This window comes from Zalophus californianus, chromosome 1 (genome assembly GCF_009762305.2).
Source record: "Zalophus californianus isolate mZalCal1 chromosome 1, mZalCal1.pri.v2, whole genome shotgun sequence".
In the NCBI taxonomy this organism is placed as follows: Eukaryota; Metazoa; Chordata; class Mammalia; order Carnivora; family Otariidae; genus Zalophus; species Zalophus californianus.
In genome coordinates this window covers 17,118,420-17,135,051 of record NC_045595.1, presented here as the reverse complement: position 1 = coordinate 17,135,051, position 16,632 = coordinate 17,118,420, and the positions used below count along the sequence as shown (strand labels likewise).

The following is a 16,632-nucleotide window of genomic DNA, read 5'->3' as shown; positions in this document are numbered from 1 at the left end:
ACTTAATAGGGGCACCTGGGTGGCTCAGCTGTTAAGCATCTGCCTTCAGCTCAGGTTATGTTCCCAGTGTCCTGGGATCGAGCCCCACATCGGGCTCCCTGCTCCGCGGGAAGCCTGCTTCTCTCTCTCTCCCACTCCCCCTGCTTGTATTCCCTCTCTCGCTGTCTCTCTCTCTGTCAAAAAAATAAATAAAACCTTTTAAAAAATATAATTTACTTAATAAACTTGGAAAGAACCATCTCAAAAGCTCATCTCACAGTGTAGATCTGCAAATCAGGCTCTAGAGCAGGATTTTTCAGCCTCCTGCAATCCACATTTGGGCCAGATTTTTGTTGTGGTGGCTCTTCTTACGTGTATTGTACAGTGTTTAACAGCATCCGGGGCCTCTACCCACTAGATGCTAGTAGCACCTCCCCAAAAATGTCCCCAAGGAGGCAGAATTGCCCCTCGTTGAGAATCATGTAGGAATAGCAACTTTGATCAACCACTGAATACATTCTTTTTCTCCAATTAATTCCTTGATTTTCTTCATAACATTCTGTTCCTCTCCCCCTTGGACACTGCTTTTACTTTTTTTTGAAAGTTTTTCAGCATTTTTCTCTGACAGATTATGAATTTTTAAATTGGAAATTTATACACTTTATAAATTTTAGTACCAGTTTCTTAATTTCTAACAAAAAAGACTTGGAGTTTGAATGGGATTGTGTTGAACCTGTTATTCAGTGTGGAGAGAGTTGACATCTTAATATTGAGACTGCTGATGGATGAACATGGTGTAGCTCTTAATTTATTTAGATCTTTAATTTCTCTCAGCGTGCTTTATGTTTTCCAGCATGTTGATCTTACACATTCTTTATTATAATTATTCCTAGGTATTTCATTTTTGTTGTATTTTAAATACTTTTTTCCAATTTAAAACTTTTCATTGAAATAAAATTGAGTTTTTCTATTCCATGTCTGTCCTGTGACTTTGCTAAACCTTTTAGTTTTAGTATCTTTTTGTACATTTCTTTGGGTTTTCTATATAAACAATTGTGTGTATTAATGAAAGACAGTTATTCTCCCTTTTATATATGTATGCTTTTTATTTATTTTGCCGATTGAGATTTAATACAATTAGGAAAGCAGTCAAATCTACCTATTTTCTTATGGACTCTATAATCATTTTCATTATTTTTTTAAAAATCCGTGTAAAGAACAGTCACAGGCTTCTGATATTGTTACATATTACCTGATACTAAAGCTCCTGGTTTTTTTCTGTTGTAGGCCCTGGAGATGTATAAGGATGATTGGAACAAAGTGTCAGAGCATGTTGGAAGTCGTACTCAGGATGAATGCATCCTCCACTTTCTGAGGCTTCCTATTGAGGACCCATACCTTGAGAATTCGGATGCTTCCTTGGGGCCCCTGGCCTACCAGCCTGTCCCTTTCAGTCAGTCAGGAAACCCAGTCATGAGCACTGTTGCTTTTTTGGCATCTGTGGTGGACCCTCGCGTGGCATCTGCTGCAGCAAAAGCAGCTTTGGGTATGGACTTTCCTGAACCATGTAGCCAACGTAGTAGTTTCAGATAATGGTTTAATACTTTCCTTCATTTACAAGTTAGTTTCAGATTTAAGTGTTATCAGCTGCTATGTTCATTTGAGTTATATAGCAGAAAATCAGACATTACCCCTTTATGTTATATTTAAAATACTATAATATATTTTTTTAAGATTTTATTTATTTGAGAGAATGCATGCACAAGCGGGGCGTTGCAGGGGAGAGGGAGAGGGAGGAGCAGACTCCACATTGAGCTGGGAGCCTGACTCGGGGCTCGATCCCGAGACTCTGAGATCATGACCTGAGCCGAAGTCAGATGCCCAACCAACTAAACCACCCAGGCACCCCTAAAATATAATAGTTTTAAAATTAAGAGCATTTATTAAGAATGGGAGGGGCAAAACAGAATTTTTGTGGTATATTTGTGATTCATTTGGACTTTGACCTAACTAGCAAAAGAACAATTTAACATTGTTTGATTTTATTATAATTAGAACTTTCTCATGCTGTAAAACCCTTTCTTGGATTTCTGGTTGTTTAATCCTTGTTTGCTTTATTAATCTAGCCTGCAGAGTTAGATTAAGTTTGGGCAGAAATTTTTTTTTTTAATTTTTTTTTTTAAAGATTTTATTTATTTGAGAGAGCGAGAATGAGAGATAGAGAGCACATGAGAGGGGGGAGGGTCAGAGGGAGAAGCAGACTCCCTGCCGAGCAGGGAGCCTGATGCGGGACTCGATCCCGGGACCTGATCATGACCTGAGCCGAAAGCAGTCGCTTAACCAACTGAGCCACCCAGGCGCCCTGGGCAGAAATTTTGATTGTTACTAATGGAGATTTAGAAATCTCTGTTCGTACAGCAGAGTACTGTGACATGTAAGTTAAAACATAGAACCATAGAATTTCATTAGTGTACATTACTGTCTCATTTGGCGTTCTTGTTTTGCTGGGATAGATAAGACTGAGTCCCCAGAAAAGTCACTATGCAAGACCCTATGTGTTGGATTTCCTAGTGATTTACATTAAAGCATATATTTTTGCAAAACCAGGTCACACTATTCCATTTTTACTCTTGAACAGAGGAGTTTTCTCGGGTCCGAGAGGAAGTGCCACTGGAATTGGTCGAAGCTCATGTCAAGAAAGTGCAAGAAGCAGCACGGGCTTCTGGGAAAGTGGATCCCACCTATGGCCTGGAGAGCAGCTGCATTGCAGGCACAGGACCTGATGAGCCAGAGAAACTTGGTGAGTTATAGCTGTCCCCAAGGACAGGACTAATAGATGTCGTAATTTCCTATCAGCTTGCTAAAATAATTGGGCCTATTTGCATTTAAAAGTAAGAACAATGGGGGCACCTGGGTGGCTCAGTCGTTAAGCGTCTGCCTTCGGCTCAGGTCATGATCCTGGGGTCCTGGGATCGAGCCCTGCGTTGGGCTCCTGCTCAGCGGGAAGCCTGCTTCTCCCTCCCCCACTCCCCCTGCTTGTGTTCCCTCTCTCGCTGTGTCTCTCTCTGTCAAATAAATAAATAAAATCTTAAAAAAAAAAAAGTAAGAACGATGATTACTATCAACTTGTCCCTTAAGATTAGTGTATGATTTTTTTTCTCTTATCCCTTCCTTTTATGATAGAATTTAAAGGTTGTCTGAGAGCTGTTAATAACATCACAGTTGTGAAGTATCTGATGCCAGTTTTTAAGATTTATTTATTTATTTAAGTAATCTCTACACCCAACTGGGGCTCATAATCAAGACCCCGAGATCAAGAGTCACACGTTCCACCGACTGAGCCAGCCAGGTGCCCTGTGATGCCTGTTTTTATTTTTATTTATTTATTTATTTATTTTTTAAAGATTTTATTTATTTATTTGAGAGAGAATGAGAGAGAGAGAGCATGAGGGGAGGGAGGGTCAGAGGGGGAAGCAGACTCCCCGCTGAGCAGGGAGCCCGATGTGGGACTCGATCCCGGGACTCCAGGATCATGACCTGAGCCGAAGGCAGTCGCTTAACCAACTGAGCCACCCAGGCGCCACGATGCCTGTTTTTAGATCTAGGTTTTGAGCATGTGAACATAGGAATACTGGAAGGACTTACATGATTATTTTCATTTATGTGTTGCTGGGTAGGTTTAAGTTCGTTGTTTTTTGTTTTTAATTGAGGTAAAATTCTTATAAAATTCTCTATTTTTTTTAAAGATTTATTTATTTATTTATTTGAGAGAGAGAGAATGAGAGACAGAGAGCACAAGAGGGAAGAGGGTCAGAGGGAGAAGCAGACTCCCCGCTGAGCAGGGATCCCGATGCGGGACTCAATCCCGGGACTCCAGGATTATGACCCGAGCTGAAGGCAGTTGCTTAACCAACTGAGCCACCCAGGCGCCTTAAAATTCTCTATTTTAATCACTTAAAGGTATACAGTCTAGTAGCTTCTAGTACATTCACAGTGTTGTGCATCCATCACCACTAACTCCAGAACACTTTGATCACCCCAAAAGATAATCCCATACCAGTTAAGCAGGTATTTCCCATTTCTTCTCTCCTCAGCCCTAGTAACCACTAATCTGCTTTCTGCCAGTGTGGATTTGCCTATATTCTATACATTTCCTGTAAATAGAATCATGCAGTACGCGGGCTTTTGTGTCTGACTTCTTTCACTTAGCATAAGGTTTTCAAAGTTCATCCATTTGTAGTATAAAATCACTACTTTATGCCTTTCTGTGCTGAATAATACTCTTTCAGTGGATAATACCACATTTTACTTCTCCGTTCATCAGTTCATGTATATTTGTATTGTTTCCATTTTTTCATTATTATGAACATTGAGGTGCAGGATGTTGTGTGAACATAGGTTTTTCAATTCTCTGTACCTAGGAGTGGGATTACTGGATCAACTGGTAATTTTATGTTTAGCTTTTCGAGAAACTAGTCAACTGTTTTCTGTAGTGGTTCTACCATTTTATGTTTTCACCAGCAACGTATGAATGTTCTGACTTCCACATCCTCACCAACATTTGTTCCCCCACCTCCGCTTTTAAAAAAAATGCAACTGGGGTGTTTATGTAGTGGTTTTCATTTTCATTCAATTTGGGGAGTATTGCCATCTTAACAATATGAAGTCTTTCAATCCTTGAACACAGGATGTCTTTCCATTTATTTAGATCTTCCTTAATTTAAGCATTGTTTTGAAATTTTTAGTCTTGCAGTTCTTGGCGCCTGTATTACATTTCCTTTAGTTAAATTTATTCCTTTGTATTTTATTCTTTTGAATGCTTTTGTAAGTGAAATTACTTTCCTGATCTTAAGAGGAAAGCATTTCATTATTAAGTATGACGTTAGCTGCTGGATTTTCCTACATTTCTTTTACCAAGTTTAGGGAAATTCCCTCTATACATAATTTGTTGAATGTTTTTATCCTGAAAAGATGTTGCAGTTTGCCAACTGCTTTTTCTGTATCAATTGAGATAACCATGTGGTGTTTTTACTTTTTTCTTTAAATACGTTGTATTAATTGATTCTTGCCTGTTGAACCACTTTTGCAGTCCTGGGATAAATCCCACTTGATTGATTATGGGAATATTCCACCTAATATTCTATTGGATTTAGTTTGCTTCTAGTATTTCGTTGAGGATTTTTGCATCCGTATTCATAAGGGACATTTGTTGAGTACTTTTCATTTTTTGTGATAACTTTATCTGGTTTGATGTCAGAGTAGTACTGACCTCTAAGAATGAGTTAGGAATTGTTCTTTATTTTTTTGAAGAGTTTGAAAATTATTGATGCTTATTCTTCCTTCCTTCCTTCCTTCCGTGCAGAATGATGGTTTTATTAAAGCATGGGTGTTATTGGATTTTTTTCTCTGTCGGTGCCTGTGATTCTTGGTCAAGGGGCTTTGAAGAATGGAGAGGTAGACCAGACAGAGTGGTGGGCAGCAAAGCAAGGTTTATTGAGCGATAACAAAGTGATAGTACAAAGTTCCCGAGGAGGGAGGGTATCTGAGAGGGTTGCCCTGTGCTCATTCTTCTGTACATGTTTGCTGGAATTCACATAGGAAGCCATCAAGTCCTGATTTTTAATATTTTTTAAAGAACTGATTTAATCTGTTTACTTGTTCCAAGTCTGTTTAGGTTTTCTATTTCTCTTTGAGTCAGTTTTGGTAGTGTGCATATCTTTCTAGAAATTTGTCCATTTCATGTACATTGTCTCATTTGTTGGTGACACACACACACACACACACACAAATCATAACAACCAAAAGTGGAAACAATTCAAATGTCTATCAGCTGCTGAATGGATAAACAATGTGGTATTACAATGGGAATATTATTCAACCATAAAATAGAAAGAAGTACTGACATATGCGACCTCATGGATCATCCTTGAAAACATGGTAGGTGGGGTAAAAAAAACAGTGAGAAGAGACAATATATTATTTAATTCCAATTATATGAAATATAAACAGGCAGATTTATAGAAAGTAGATTAATGGTTGCTTAAGGCTAGGAGGAACAGGCAAAAGGGAATAATAGCTAAAGAGTATGGGATTTCTGTTTGAGATGATCGAAAGGTTTTAAAATTTACTGTGGTCATGGTTGCATGTATCTGTGAATATCTAGCTGTACCCTTTTAATGGGTTGGTTGTATGGTATATGAATTATATCTCAGTAAAGCTATTTTTTAAAAAAGTTTATAATGTCTTTTTACATTGTACCTTTTTATTTCTATAAGGTTGGTAGTAGTGTCCCCATTTTCATTCCTGATTTTAGTAATTTGGTCCACTCTTTTTTTTTTTTCCTTCATCAATCTAGATAAAGACTTACCAGTTTTACCGACTTTGGATTTCAGTGATTCTGTTGTTTTTCTATTCTCTAAGTTATCTCCACTGTAATCTTTATTCTTTCCTTTTGCTTGTTGTTGCAAGTTTCCTTTTCTTACCTTTTTTTTTTTTTTTTAAAGATTTATTTTAGAGAGGTTGGGAGGTAGGGAAAGGAGAGGGAAAGAATCTCAAGCACACTGCCCTCTGAGCATGGAGCCCACCGTGGGGCTCGATTCCACGACCCTGAGATCACGATCTGAGCAGAGATCATGACCTGAGCCAAAATCAAGAGTCAGATGCTCAACGAGCTGAGCCACACAGGTGCCCCTAAGTTTGGTCTGCATTTTAATATTTCCTTACTTTGGAGGATGGGATATTGATTTGAGATCTTTCTTCTTTATTATAATGTTGACTTCTATAGCTATATAAATTTCCCTCTCAGTACTCCTTTTACTGTGTTCTGTAAATTTAGACATATTTTATTTTTGTTTTAATGCTTCTCAAAGTATTTTATAATTTCCTTTTTGGTTTCTTCTTTGACCCATGGGTGGTTTTAAGAGTGTGTTGTTTAGTATATACCAATTAGTGATTTTTTTTTAGATTTTCTTCTGTTACCAGTTTCTAATTTCATTGCATTGTATTCAGAAAAGATAATTTGTGTGGTTTCTATCTTTTAAAATTTTCTGAGACTTGTTTTGTTGTCTAATATATTAGCCTGGTGAATATTCCTTTTGTATTCTATTGTTGAATGGCATCGTCTGTGTATGTTTGGTCTGGCTGGTTTATAGTGTTGTTCAAGTTGTCTGTCATTTTTCTAGTTGGTCTATCCTTCACTGAGAGTGATGTCTTGAAATTTCCAACTATTATTGTTGAACGATCTATATTTCTTCCTTCAGTTCTGTCTGGTTTTGCTTCATATATTTTGTTAGTTGCATACATCTTTATAATTGTTCTGTCTTTCTCACGAATTGGCCTTTTTATCATTATATAACATCTTTCGTTTTCTCTCTAACCTTTTTTTGCCTGAAAGTCTCTTCTATCTCATATTAGGATACCACTCCAGCTCTCTTTTGGTTACTGTGTTTGCGTGGAATATCTTTTTTCCATTAATTTACTCTTCAGTCTGTTTGTGTCTTTGGATCTAAGATAGGTCTCTTATAGACAGCATATTTTTTTGTTGGATTTTAGGATTTTGCAGACTTAGTTTTTGTACTTTTGGGTCTGCCCTGAATAGCTATAGCACTTTCAAAATTATTTGCCTTCATTAGCTCTGAGTTCTCTCGTGTGGCACGAAAGTGATGGTTAGGTACTCCCTATAACGTACTGTATAGTTAGGTTAGTTTGTGATATTGGACAGATGACATTTTTGCTGTTAAGGACTTTTGATTATTTTTATTTAATTTATTGTGAAGAGGAGTAAATTTTAGGAGTAGCTTCATAAGCAATACCTGGCTTCTGGCAAGTGTTCCTATATGTTAAAAGAGGCTAATTTTCACACCAGGGTAAAATATTTTATATACAATTATCAGTAGTGTATTCCCAACATTTCTTACATTGTTCATTAATTTTTTCTTTTCATTATGAAATAATTTCTGATGAATAACTCAAGCTAAAGGTTTCTTGCTGTCACCTTGCCTAATTCCATCTCTAAGTTGTATACAGTTTATTAATTATGCTTCAACTGCAGTCATTTCATTTTTGTCTCTTTCATTCTTATAGAATAAAGGATATGTGAAGTAAAAAGTAAAACTGCCAGGCAGTACTCCACAGATGATACCCTCTGACCTCCTGGTGCTCTCTTCTGGGTGGTTTGAGTAGATACCAGTGAGGTCTCTTCAAGCAAAAAACCTTCTGATTTCCATTAGGTTGCACAGGTCCTACCCCTCTTGTGGCCTTTGCTTTCTTAAAAGTGTCAATCTAGCAGTTTCATTTTGCAGATATATCTGGAAACAGATTAATCAAAACTCTCACTTTTAGCCCTCAAAGCAAATTATTGACCTGTTCTTAACAGAGTGTCCATAGTATTTCTTAGTTTGAAAGCTCACTTATTTTTCTTAGATGGATTCCCAAATTAGCAAGCCCAGCCACATCCGTCTTGCTTTTTATTGATTCTGCGCCACCAGGCAGTGCCCAGCTCAGGCAGGGGAAGCCTGGGCCTATTGAATGCCTGGGAAATGTCTTACTTTCATCTACTTTTTGTGGTTTTGGTTCATTTTGCAGGGTCTTTGGTTCCCTGTGGTCATGGAATTGAAAAGGGTTGGCACCACCTTCTTAGTTTGATTCAAAGAAGTTTCTGTACTTTGCAAAATCAGGGGAAAGTTTCTACATGTAAATCTGTTTTTAAAATTTTGGTAGGTGATACCATAGAGCGTCAGGGGTTAAGAAACAGGTTGCAAACTTAGCCATTTCTAATTTAGCAGGACAAAAACAAAATCTAGCGACTTCAGTCTTGTGGGGTCCTTTTTCTGACTCAGTAGTGAATGTATGGTTTCCGCAGTGTGCAAAGCTTGGATCTGACTGCCGCAGGAAGCACTGGAGGCGGCAGGGCGTGAATCTTTGAATGGCACGGAAAGTAATCTTCATTCATAGTAGCTGGAAATAGCCTATCAGAAAACCTCTCTGAAGTGCAGTGGATACTCAGTAGTTGCAGCCACAGAATTTGGGCCCTTTTACCATTTAATAAGGGCAAAGGAAAATACCAGTATAGTGTGAATATTTTGGAATGAGTTGTAAATAGAATTGTAACTTAATGCTGGCCTGTGATAGTTAATGGGATTTATGTTGCGCTGTGACTGATAGAATATATTAGGAGACAGCAAATGGTTCTTGCTGTGGAATTGGCTCAGCAAAATTGTGATGTGAAGGCAACAGTGTACCTCCTTTCCTTGTGAGCCACCTTCCGGATAGGGAGTTCAAGGAAAGGAGGTACCGATTTTACATTTCTTTATTTAGTTAGTTTTAAGATTTTATTTGTTTATTTGACAGAGAGAGACACAGCAAGAGAGGGAACACAAGCAGGAGGAGTGGGAGAGGGAGAAGCAGGCTTCCCGCAGAACAGGGAGCCCGATGTGGGGCTCGATCCCAGGACTCTGGGATCATGACCTGAGCCGAAGGCAGATGCCTAGTGACTGAGCCACCCAGGCGCCCCTCGATTTTACATTTAAACTGACACTTGATATAACAAAATAGTGCCACTGATTTCAAATGGAATGATGTAGGATTTTCCTTATCAAAGTCCCGTACTTGAATGGGAAGTTCATATACTTTTTATTGTGATACTTAATTTACTATGTTGTCCGTGTTAACTTATGTGTATTAACAATGGTAAAATGATAATACAGGAAAAAATAAATAAGTTTCCTTGTGAAATACAGGACTCCTTTTGGGTTTCTCTCATTGACCTATCTAACTTTTCATTGTGGGTTTGGAATGTGGGGAGTATTTGGTAAAATCTGAAGCACCTCTTATTTTCATTTTAGGAGACTTCTAGGAATTCTTGAGGAAATGAGTGCTCACTTCTAGAAGGGGCTTGTCATTTAACTCTAGTCGTTCACCAGTATGTACTGACTTCTCTAAATCTGTATGGTTTTTTGTTTTTGTTTGGCCAGAGACCATTCTGGGAATAGAAAAAATACTGATATTTGAGACCTCTTGCATTTAACTAAAAATATTACCAGGTTTTATTTGCCCGGTTATAAGGGACAGTGAGGGAAGAAATGAAATGAAAAGAATTTTTAAACATTTTTCAGAAGTCGTTGGAAATCAGCATTTCTTTTTGACACATTATATAGGGGTTTTCTGACTGGTCCTTTGAAGTTTTTTTCCTGGATAATCCTTTGGAGGAAGTGGCTTTGCTTTTATTGTAAAACCAAGGAAACTAAGTTTTATTGGGTTACATAGGCTTGTGAGAATCTGGTTTAAATTTTGAACCTAAATCTCTGGTCCTAAAGCTCAACCTCCTTTTATTGTAGCATGCTGCCAGAAGTTAAAAATGTGTTGGTATGTCTGTATTTCTCATTCAATGAACAAGGATCATTTAAGACCTTAGCTCCATTGTACTGTCCTGCCTTATATCCTGTGGGATATGTAGTAGGAAGAGACCCAGGTCCTCTTGAAAATCTGTAGGAGCTACATAAGGAGACAGGCAAATGTACCCGGGAGAACAACCGGATGATTCATCTCCACGAGATCAAGCGCTGAGAACCACGCCAAAATTTAGAGTGATTCAGTGTACGGGCCTACACCACAAAAGCATTCTTGAATGGGAGGTCAGTCTTAAACTAGACTTTTTTCTTTTCACTCCTAGGGATAAATAAGACTGTAAATGGTGTTGTTACCATGTCATTTCATTGTGTCTTAGGTGCTAGGGTACTGGTGACCAAAACACCAAAACCCCTGCCTGCAAGGATTGTATAGTATATTTTCAAGGTAGAAGATGAAATATATGATACATAAAACTTAGATTGTGTATATTAAATATAAATATGTAGAAATAGTATGTTGGCTGGTAAGTGGTATGGTGAAAATTAAAGCAGGATTAGGAAGATAAGCGTGAAGTGTAAGGAATTGCAATTTTCAAAGGTGAGGGAATATGTTACCAAGAAAGTGGCATTTGAGCAAAGATGTAAATGAGGCAAATGAAGGAGTCGTCAGACATCTAAGGTTAGAGTGCTGTAGGCATTGGAGCAACCATTGTACAGGCCCCTAGACAGGAGCCGCCTGGCATAGTTGAGGACTAGCAAGGGGAGATCATGGACAAGTAGCTGGATTGCATGGTAGAGGCTTTCATGGGAGATGGTGAGGGGCTTATGGGCCATTGTAAAGTTTTAATTTTTACTCTGGGTGAGATGGAGCCAATGGGGGGGGTGGCTTTGACCAAAAGAGTGTCAGGAGTGCCTATATTTTAAAACTCATTCTATTAGATTGAGAACATCACCCGTCTAGGAGTTGTTAAATTGATTTATTTTTCAGAGAACTTATGTAATATATTTGAATATCAAAGGTATTTTTTTTTTTTACCATATCACAAAAGCTTTTATTAAACACTTGTTAAATTTTTCTTTACTTGAACTGGAGACTAAACAAAACAGTCTTTCTGATAATCTGTTTACTTGTAGTCAAACATACCGAAAATACTGATATGATAGCACAGTGAGATGTAGGTTCAACTTTGCTGTATCTAACAATCTAAATGAATGATTTTTATTTTGATTTTGGTGAACTGTTTCAAAGTAAGTTGTAAACATCATGAGTCTTTGCACCCTAGACAATTCAGCACGCATCATCTTATAGGAATAAGGACATTCTCCTATATAAGTATCACAGTGTAGTGTATCTTAGTCCCTTTGGAGGCCAGCAGCCCTTCCTTCCCCAGGGAATTGGAGTGTATGTGCATATTCAAGGGTCTGTCGAAGACTGATCTCAAGTATTAGTTTTATTTATTTAACTTTTTGCCTCTGAGTAAATTTACTGTCTGTATCTTAATTTTGGTTTAGAGAAGTTTGAAAGAGTAAGTTAATCGATGCTTATTCCTTACAATTGACTCTGTATGCTCTAGGGCCATTGAATTACAAGTAAAATGTTCAGAGAAGATTCTTTTATTTTAACGAGTGGATTGTCCACTGAGCTCCTTAATACCCTGTGGAATATGGGACTGCAAAGAGTATATCTTGAGCCATTCGTCCCAGCTCTGTGTAGAAGAGCCCAATTAGTCACTTCTGGTTTTCAGGAAGGTTAAAAACTAGTCTCTAGTCCTTCAGGAGATTAAGAAGAGCATCCTGACAATAATGTTGTAAGGGTCACTTTCTAGGAACAGGAAGCCCAGAAGTGACTGTTCCAGTTCTTGCCTCAGATACTATTCATCGCTTATAATAGCTTCATTCTTCTCATCACGAGGATTTCCATAACATTTTAAAAAATCAGGCACTTCTAGAACACCATGTGTGAAAACATGCCAGCCTGGTGAACCTAAGCAAACAGTGGAACAGTATTTAAAATGGGACTTATATCAATGTAGAGTGGCTTCTCTCTTCTCTTTGTCAATATTCTACTTGAAGGGCTCTTAGATTTCAAGAGGCAGAGAAGGATAGAGTCACTTTTCTAAGCGGCTAATAATTGGACATTTTAACCTCTAAGGACTGGCTAATGCTGGTTGGTATTTAAGTGACTTGCCTAATGACCCATATTTATTGAATGGTAGGATACGTTTTTTTAGGAAGAAATTGGCTTCCATTATGTAATATAATTATGTAATGCCTTGTGGGGACTTTTATCAAATTAGGCCTTTTGTTTACTTGATAGAGATCTCTTGCTATGGGCTACTATGTGTGAGAAATAAGTAATACCCTCTATTCAGGGCACCTGGGTGGCTCAGTCTTGGTTAAGCATCCAACTCTTTTTTTTTTTTTTTTTAAGATTTTATTTATTTATTTGACAGAGAGACACAGCGAGAGAGGGAACACAAGCAGGGGGAGTGGGAGAGGGAGAAGCAGGCTTCCCGCGGAGCAGGGAGCCCGACGCGGGGCATGACCTGAGCCGAAGGCAGACACTTAACATCTGAGCCACCCAGGCGCCCCAAGCATCCAACTCTTGATTTCAGCTCAGGTCATGATCCCAGGGTCGTGAGATGGAGCCCCATGCTCAGCAGGTAGTCTGCTTCTGTCCTTCTCCCTCTCCCTCTGCCCTCATCTCGCTCGCACACACTCTCTCAAATAAATAAATAAATAAATAAATCTTTTTTTTTTAAAAAGCAGTACCCTCTATTAGTAATTCAGTGTTCAAGGATTGGAGACATAGTGAAGCATAGATATATATATAGTATTAATTGTTCAAGGAGGACTGGGTATGGGAAGTGCTATAAGAGTTAGCTCAAAGGGTCATGTAAGTTTGGGCTGAGGAAGATTTCACAAAGAAAAGATTTGAGCTGAACGATGAAAGGGAGGTTTAGGATGTCACTGAGCCAGATTGGAGCAAGTATTTGGTTCTGCAGAACAATGTGAACAGAGGCACAGAGATAGTAATGGAGGGTTGTGCAGAGAGGGTGGGACACAAACCAGCTTAGCTGCAACCCAGAGTTCAGATAAGGACATGGAGTGATCAGATGCACAGCTAGATGGGAGCAGAGTCACAGAGGGTGATGCAGGCTGGGACTGTATATTGGCAGCTCCGCATAACGCTTGAACTGTACTACAGGGAATATGGTCCATTTCCCAAAGCGTTGAGTGAGTTCCTACCATGGGCCTTACTCTGTTCTCTGTTCCCTGAAAAGACACAAATTATTAGACTAGCAGCTCTCAAACTTTTTTATTCTCAGGACTTCTTTGTGCTCTTTAAAAATAATGAGGAACCCAAAATGCTTTAATTTATTTGAATTATATCTGTTGATACTTACTGTATCTGAAATTAAAACAGAAACTTTCAAACTAAAACAATACACAGGTGCACGTTCCTGTAGGTGACTTCATCATGCGTCATGCAGCCTCTGGAAAGCCACGCTGCACACTTGGGGGAGAGGAGAGTGGAAAGGCAAATAACATCTTTGTGTTGTTATAAAAATAGTTTTGACCTTGGGGACGTTTCTGCCACAGAGGGTAGGGGTGGTACCTGAACCATACTTTGTGAATTACTGAATTAAACACTTGGCCTTGAAGAATATTCACTTAGGGTGGGGAGACATTATAAGAAGTAGGTAGGAAAGGTGGGCAGAAAAGAAGGGAGGGAGGGAGGAAGACAAAAGACAAATATGGTTATAGATAGAGGCACAGGTGAAGAAAACAGTTATGCTTGGGTCAGTTAGGGATGATTTCACAGAGGAGGTAATCTTTTAAACAATAAGGAGAAAAGGAACATGTGTGGCATATTCTGGAGATAGTACCAGGAGTCTGTGGGGAGCAGGTACTGTGACCAAGTGCAGCTGTAGTAGATGTGTGTGCGTGGGGGCGTGATTCTGCAGGGCTTTTACCTTGTGGAAGTGAACAAGTTGCCAGGAAAGAGAAATAACAGGATTCAGTCTGTTTTAGAAAGTCCCTGCAGACAGTTTACAGATGACATGCAGGAAATGGAAGAGTTCCTACCGCATATCATAGTTCTTTTCCAGGAAGCATCATTACTTATTTATAACCCACTTTATTATTTTTGCAAGCATTTTGTTCTCTCCTCCAAGCTACCTTTCCCAGTTCTTTCAGCTCTTAGGGGATGGTTTCTAGATCGCCTCATTCTGGTTTTGCTGGCACTGTTATCACTAGACTGAAAAGCACTTGGTTGCAGAAGCTAGGAGAAAGGTGCGGTGCCCATGGAGGACAGTGTTCTGGCCTGGTGGGTGGGAAGAGATAGAAGCTCAGCTCTCTAAGAAGAGTGAAAGAGATACACAGCTAAAGTAGGTTTGGGGGCACGGGGCAACTGTGGAGGTGGAGGCCTGGCGTCAGTTGGGGGATCAGTGTTGAATCTGTGGGAGACATTGCATTTCCTGTTTCTAGTCTCTGAAGGTGTTGTTATCTCGTTTGCCTCTCAGCCTTGGTTGAGATTCATTCAAAAGTCCAGTAGGTGTATAGATACTTATCTGTTCCTACATAGTCATTTACCATAAAGTTGGTGGCTTAAAACCAGGTATATTTTTGTCTCGTTGCTTCTGTGAGTCAGAAGTTTGTATGCAGCCTAACAGGGTCCTCTGATTAGCATATCACGAGGCTGCCCTCAAGGTGGTGGCTGGGTTGTGTTCTCATCTACTGAAGAATCCACCTCCATGTTCACTCCTGTTGTCAGAATTAGTTTATTTCTATTTGTAGAACTGAAGGCTCCAGCTCCTTGCTGGCTGTTAGCTGGAAGCTGCCCTCAACTACCAGAGGCCACCCACTGTTCTTCACCATCCACGCTTCCCCACCGTGGCAGCTTGCTTCGTCAGGCCTGCAAGGAAAGTCTCTAGAGTGAATGTAGTAAAGACAGGGCTTTGTATAAATGAACATTCCATCACCTTTCCCTTATTCTTTTGGCTAGAAACAAATCACAGGTGCTGCTAACACTCAGGGGAAGGGGAGTGTACAAGGACATGAAAACCACGAGTCAAGGATCAGTGGGGCCACTCTAGAATCTCACCACCTTAGTAGCCATTCTCCTGGGTTCTGGTCACATCCCCTGTTTGTCATTGTCCCTCAATTCCCCAATATTAAAGTTAAAACCTTAAGAGTTAGAGATCTCCACAGTATCTGTATTCATAAGCAGGACTGTCACAGCATGAATTTTCTGTCACAAGGTTCAGCAAACATTTTCTGTAAAGAGCCACATGATAAAAATTTCAGGCTTCTGCAAACGGGACAGTCTCTGTCATAACTACTCAGCTCTGCCTTGGTAGTGCAAAAGCAACCACAGACCCTCTTTAAACAAACGAGTGTGGCTGCGTTGTATTGAAATTGTATTTACAAAAATAGGCAGCAGGGCTGTAGTTGCTGACCCCTAGTCAATCAGATCAGTCAGCTATCTCTGACCCATTAGTAAGGGCAGGTGATTTACGATGGGCCCTTTAAAGGAAAGACAAAAGTCACATGGAGAGGAAAAGTCACAGATGGCCTATCAGATTGGGAAGGACCTTTGGAAGTTCAGGGCAGAATGAGAGCCCTCTGTTGGTGTCACTGAGGCAATGCCAACGGCCATGGCAAGAGCTCATGTTAGTAGAGATAGGACTTGGGTCCAGTCAACTGAATTTGCTAATAACAATATTGTTGAGCACTTATACGAGTCAGTTATTAGCATTTTGCATGAAATAATTTGTTTAATCGTTAGCATTGCACTTACGAGGTAGGTACTATCATTATTCTCCTCTTGTAGATAAGCAGACTGGGGCATCTGTCAGCTAAGTAGCTTTCCACAGTCACTTCGGCCGGTAAATTCGGGGACAGGATTTGAACGTAGACAGTCTGGATCCAGAACTCACCTACTTCTAGAGCAGGGGCTAGGAAATTTTGGTTCTTAGACAAAGTCCAGGTTGTCACCTCCTTTTATCTAGCCCAGAATATATAAGAATAGTTTCTACATTTTTAAATGGTTGGAAAAAATCAAACGAAAAATACTATGTTGTGACACATACAAATTATAGGACATTCACATTTCAGTGTCTGTAAAGTTTAATTGAAACACAGCCACACTTCAGTCCCAGGCTGCTTTAACGGCTTATCTTACCCTGCTGTGGCAGAACTGAGTCGTGGCAGCTAAGACTCAACGCGGCCTGCAAAGCTGAGAATAGCTACTCTCTGCCCTTTGCAGAGCCCTGTTCTCCAGCATAAGGTCTGACTATGAGCC

At 39.4% G+C, this 16,632-nt stretch overlaps 1 protein-coding gene across 3 annotated transcripts in view; it reads left to right on the top strand.

Moving 5' to 3' along the window:
- The window catches only part of SMARCC1 (SWI/SNF related, matrix associated, actin dependent regulator of chromatin subfamily c member 1), a 174,828-nt gene that overhangs the window by 104,066 nt on the left and 54,130 nt on the right, over positions 1 to 16,632 (top strand). For all 3 annotated transcript variants that reach the window (XM_027584621.2, XM_027584620.2, XM_027584622.2), the window contains exons 20-21: positions 1,267 to 1,525; positions 2,618 to 2,779. In XM_027584621.2, the coding sequence (XP_027440422.1) occupies positions 1,267 to 1,525; positions 2,618 to 2,779 (421 nt within the window). The remainder of the gene's footprint in view (positions 1 to 1,266; positions 1,526 to 2,617; positions 2,780 to 16,632) is intronic.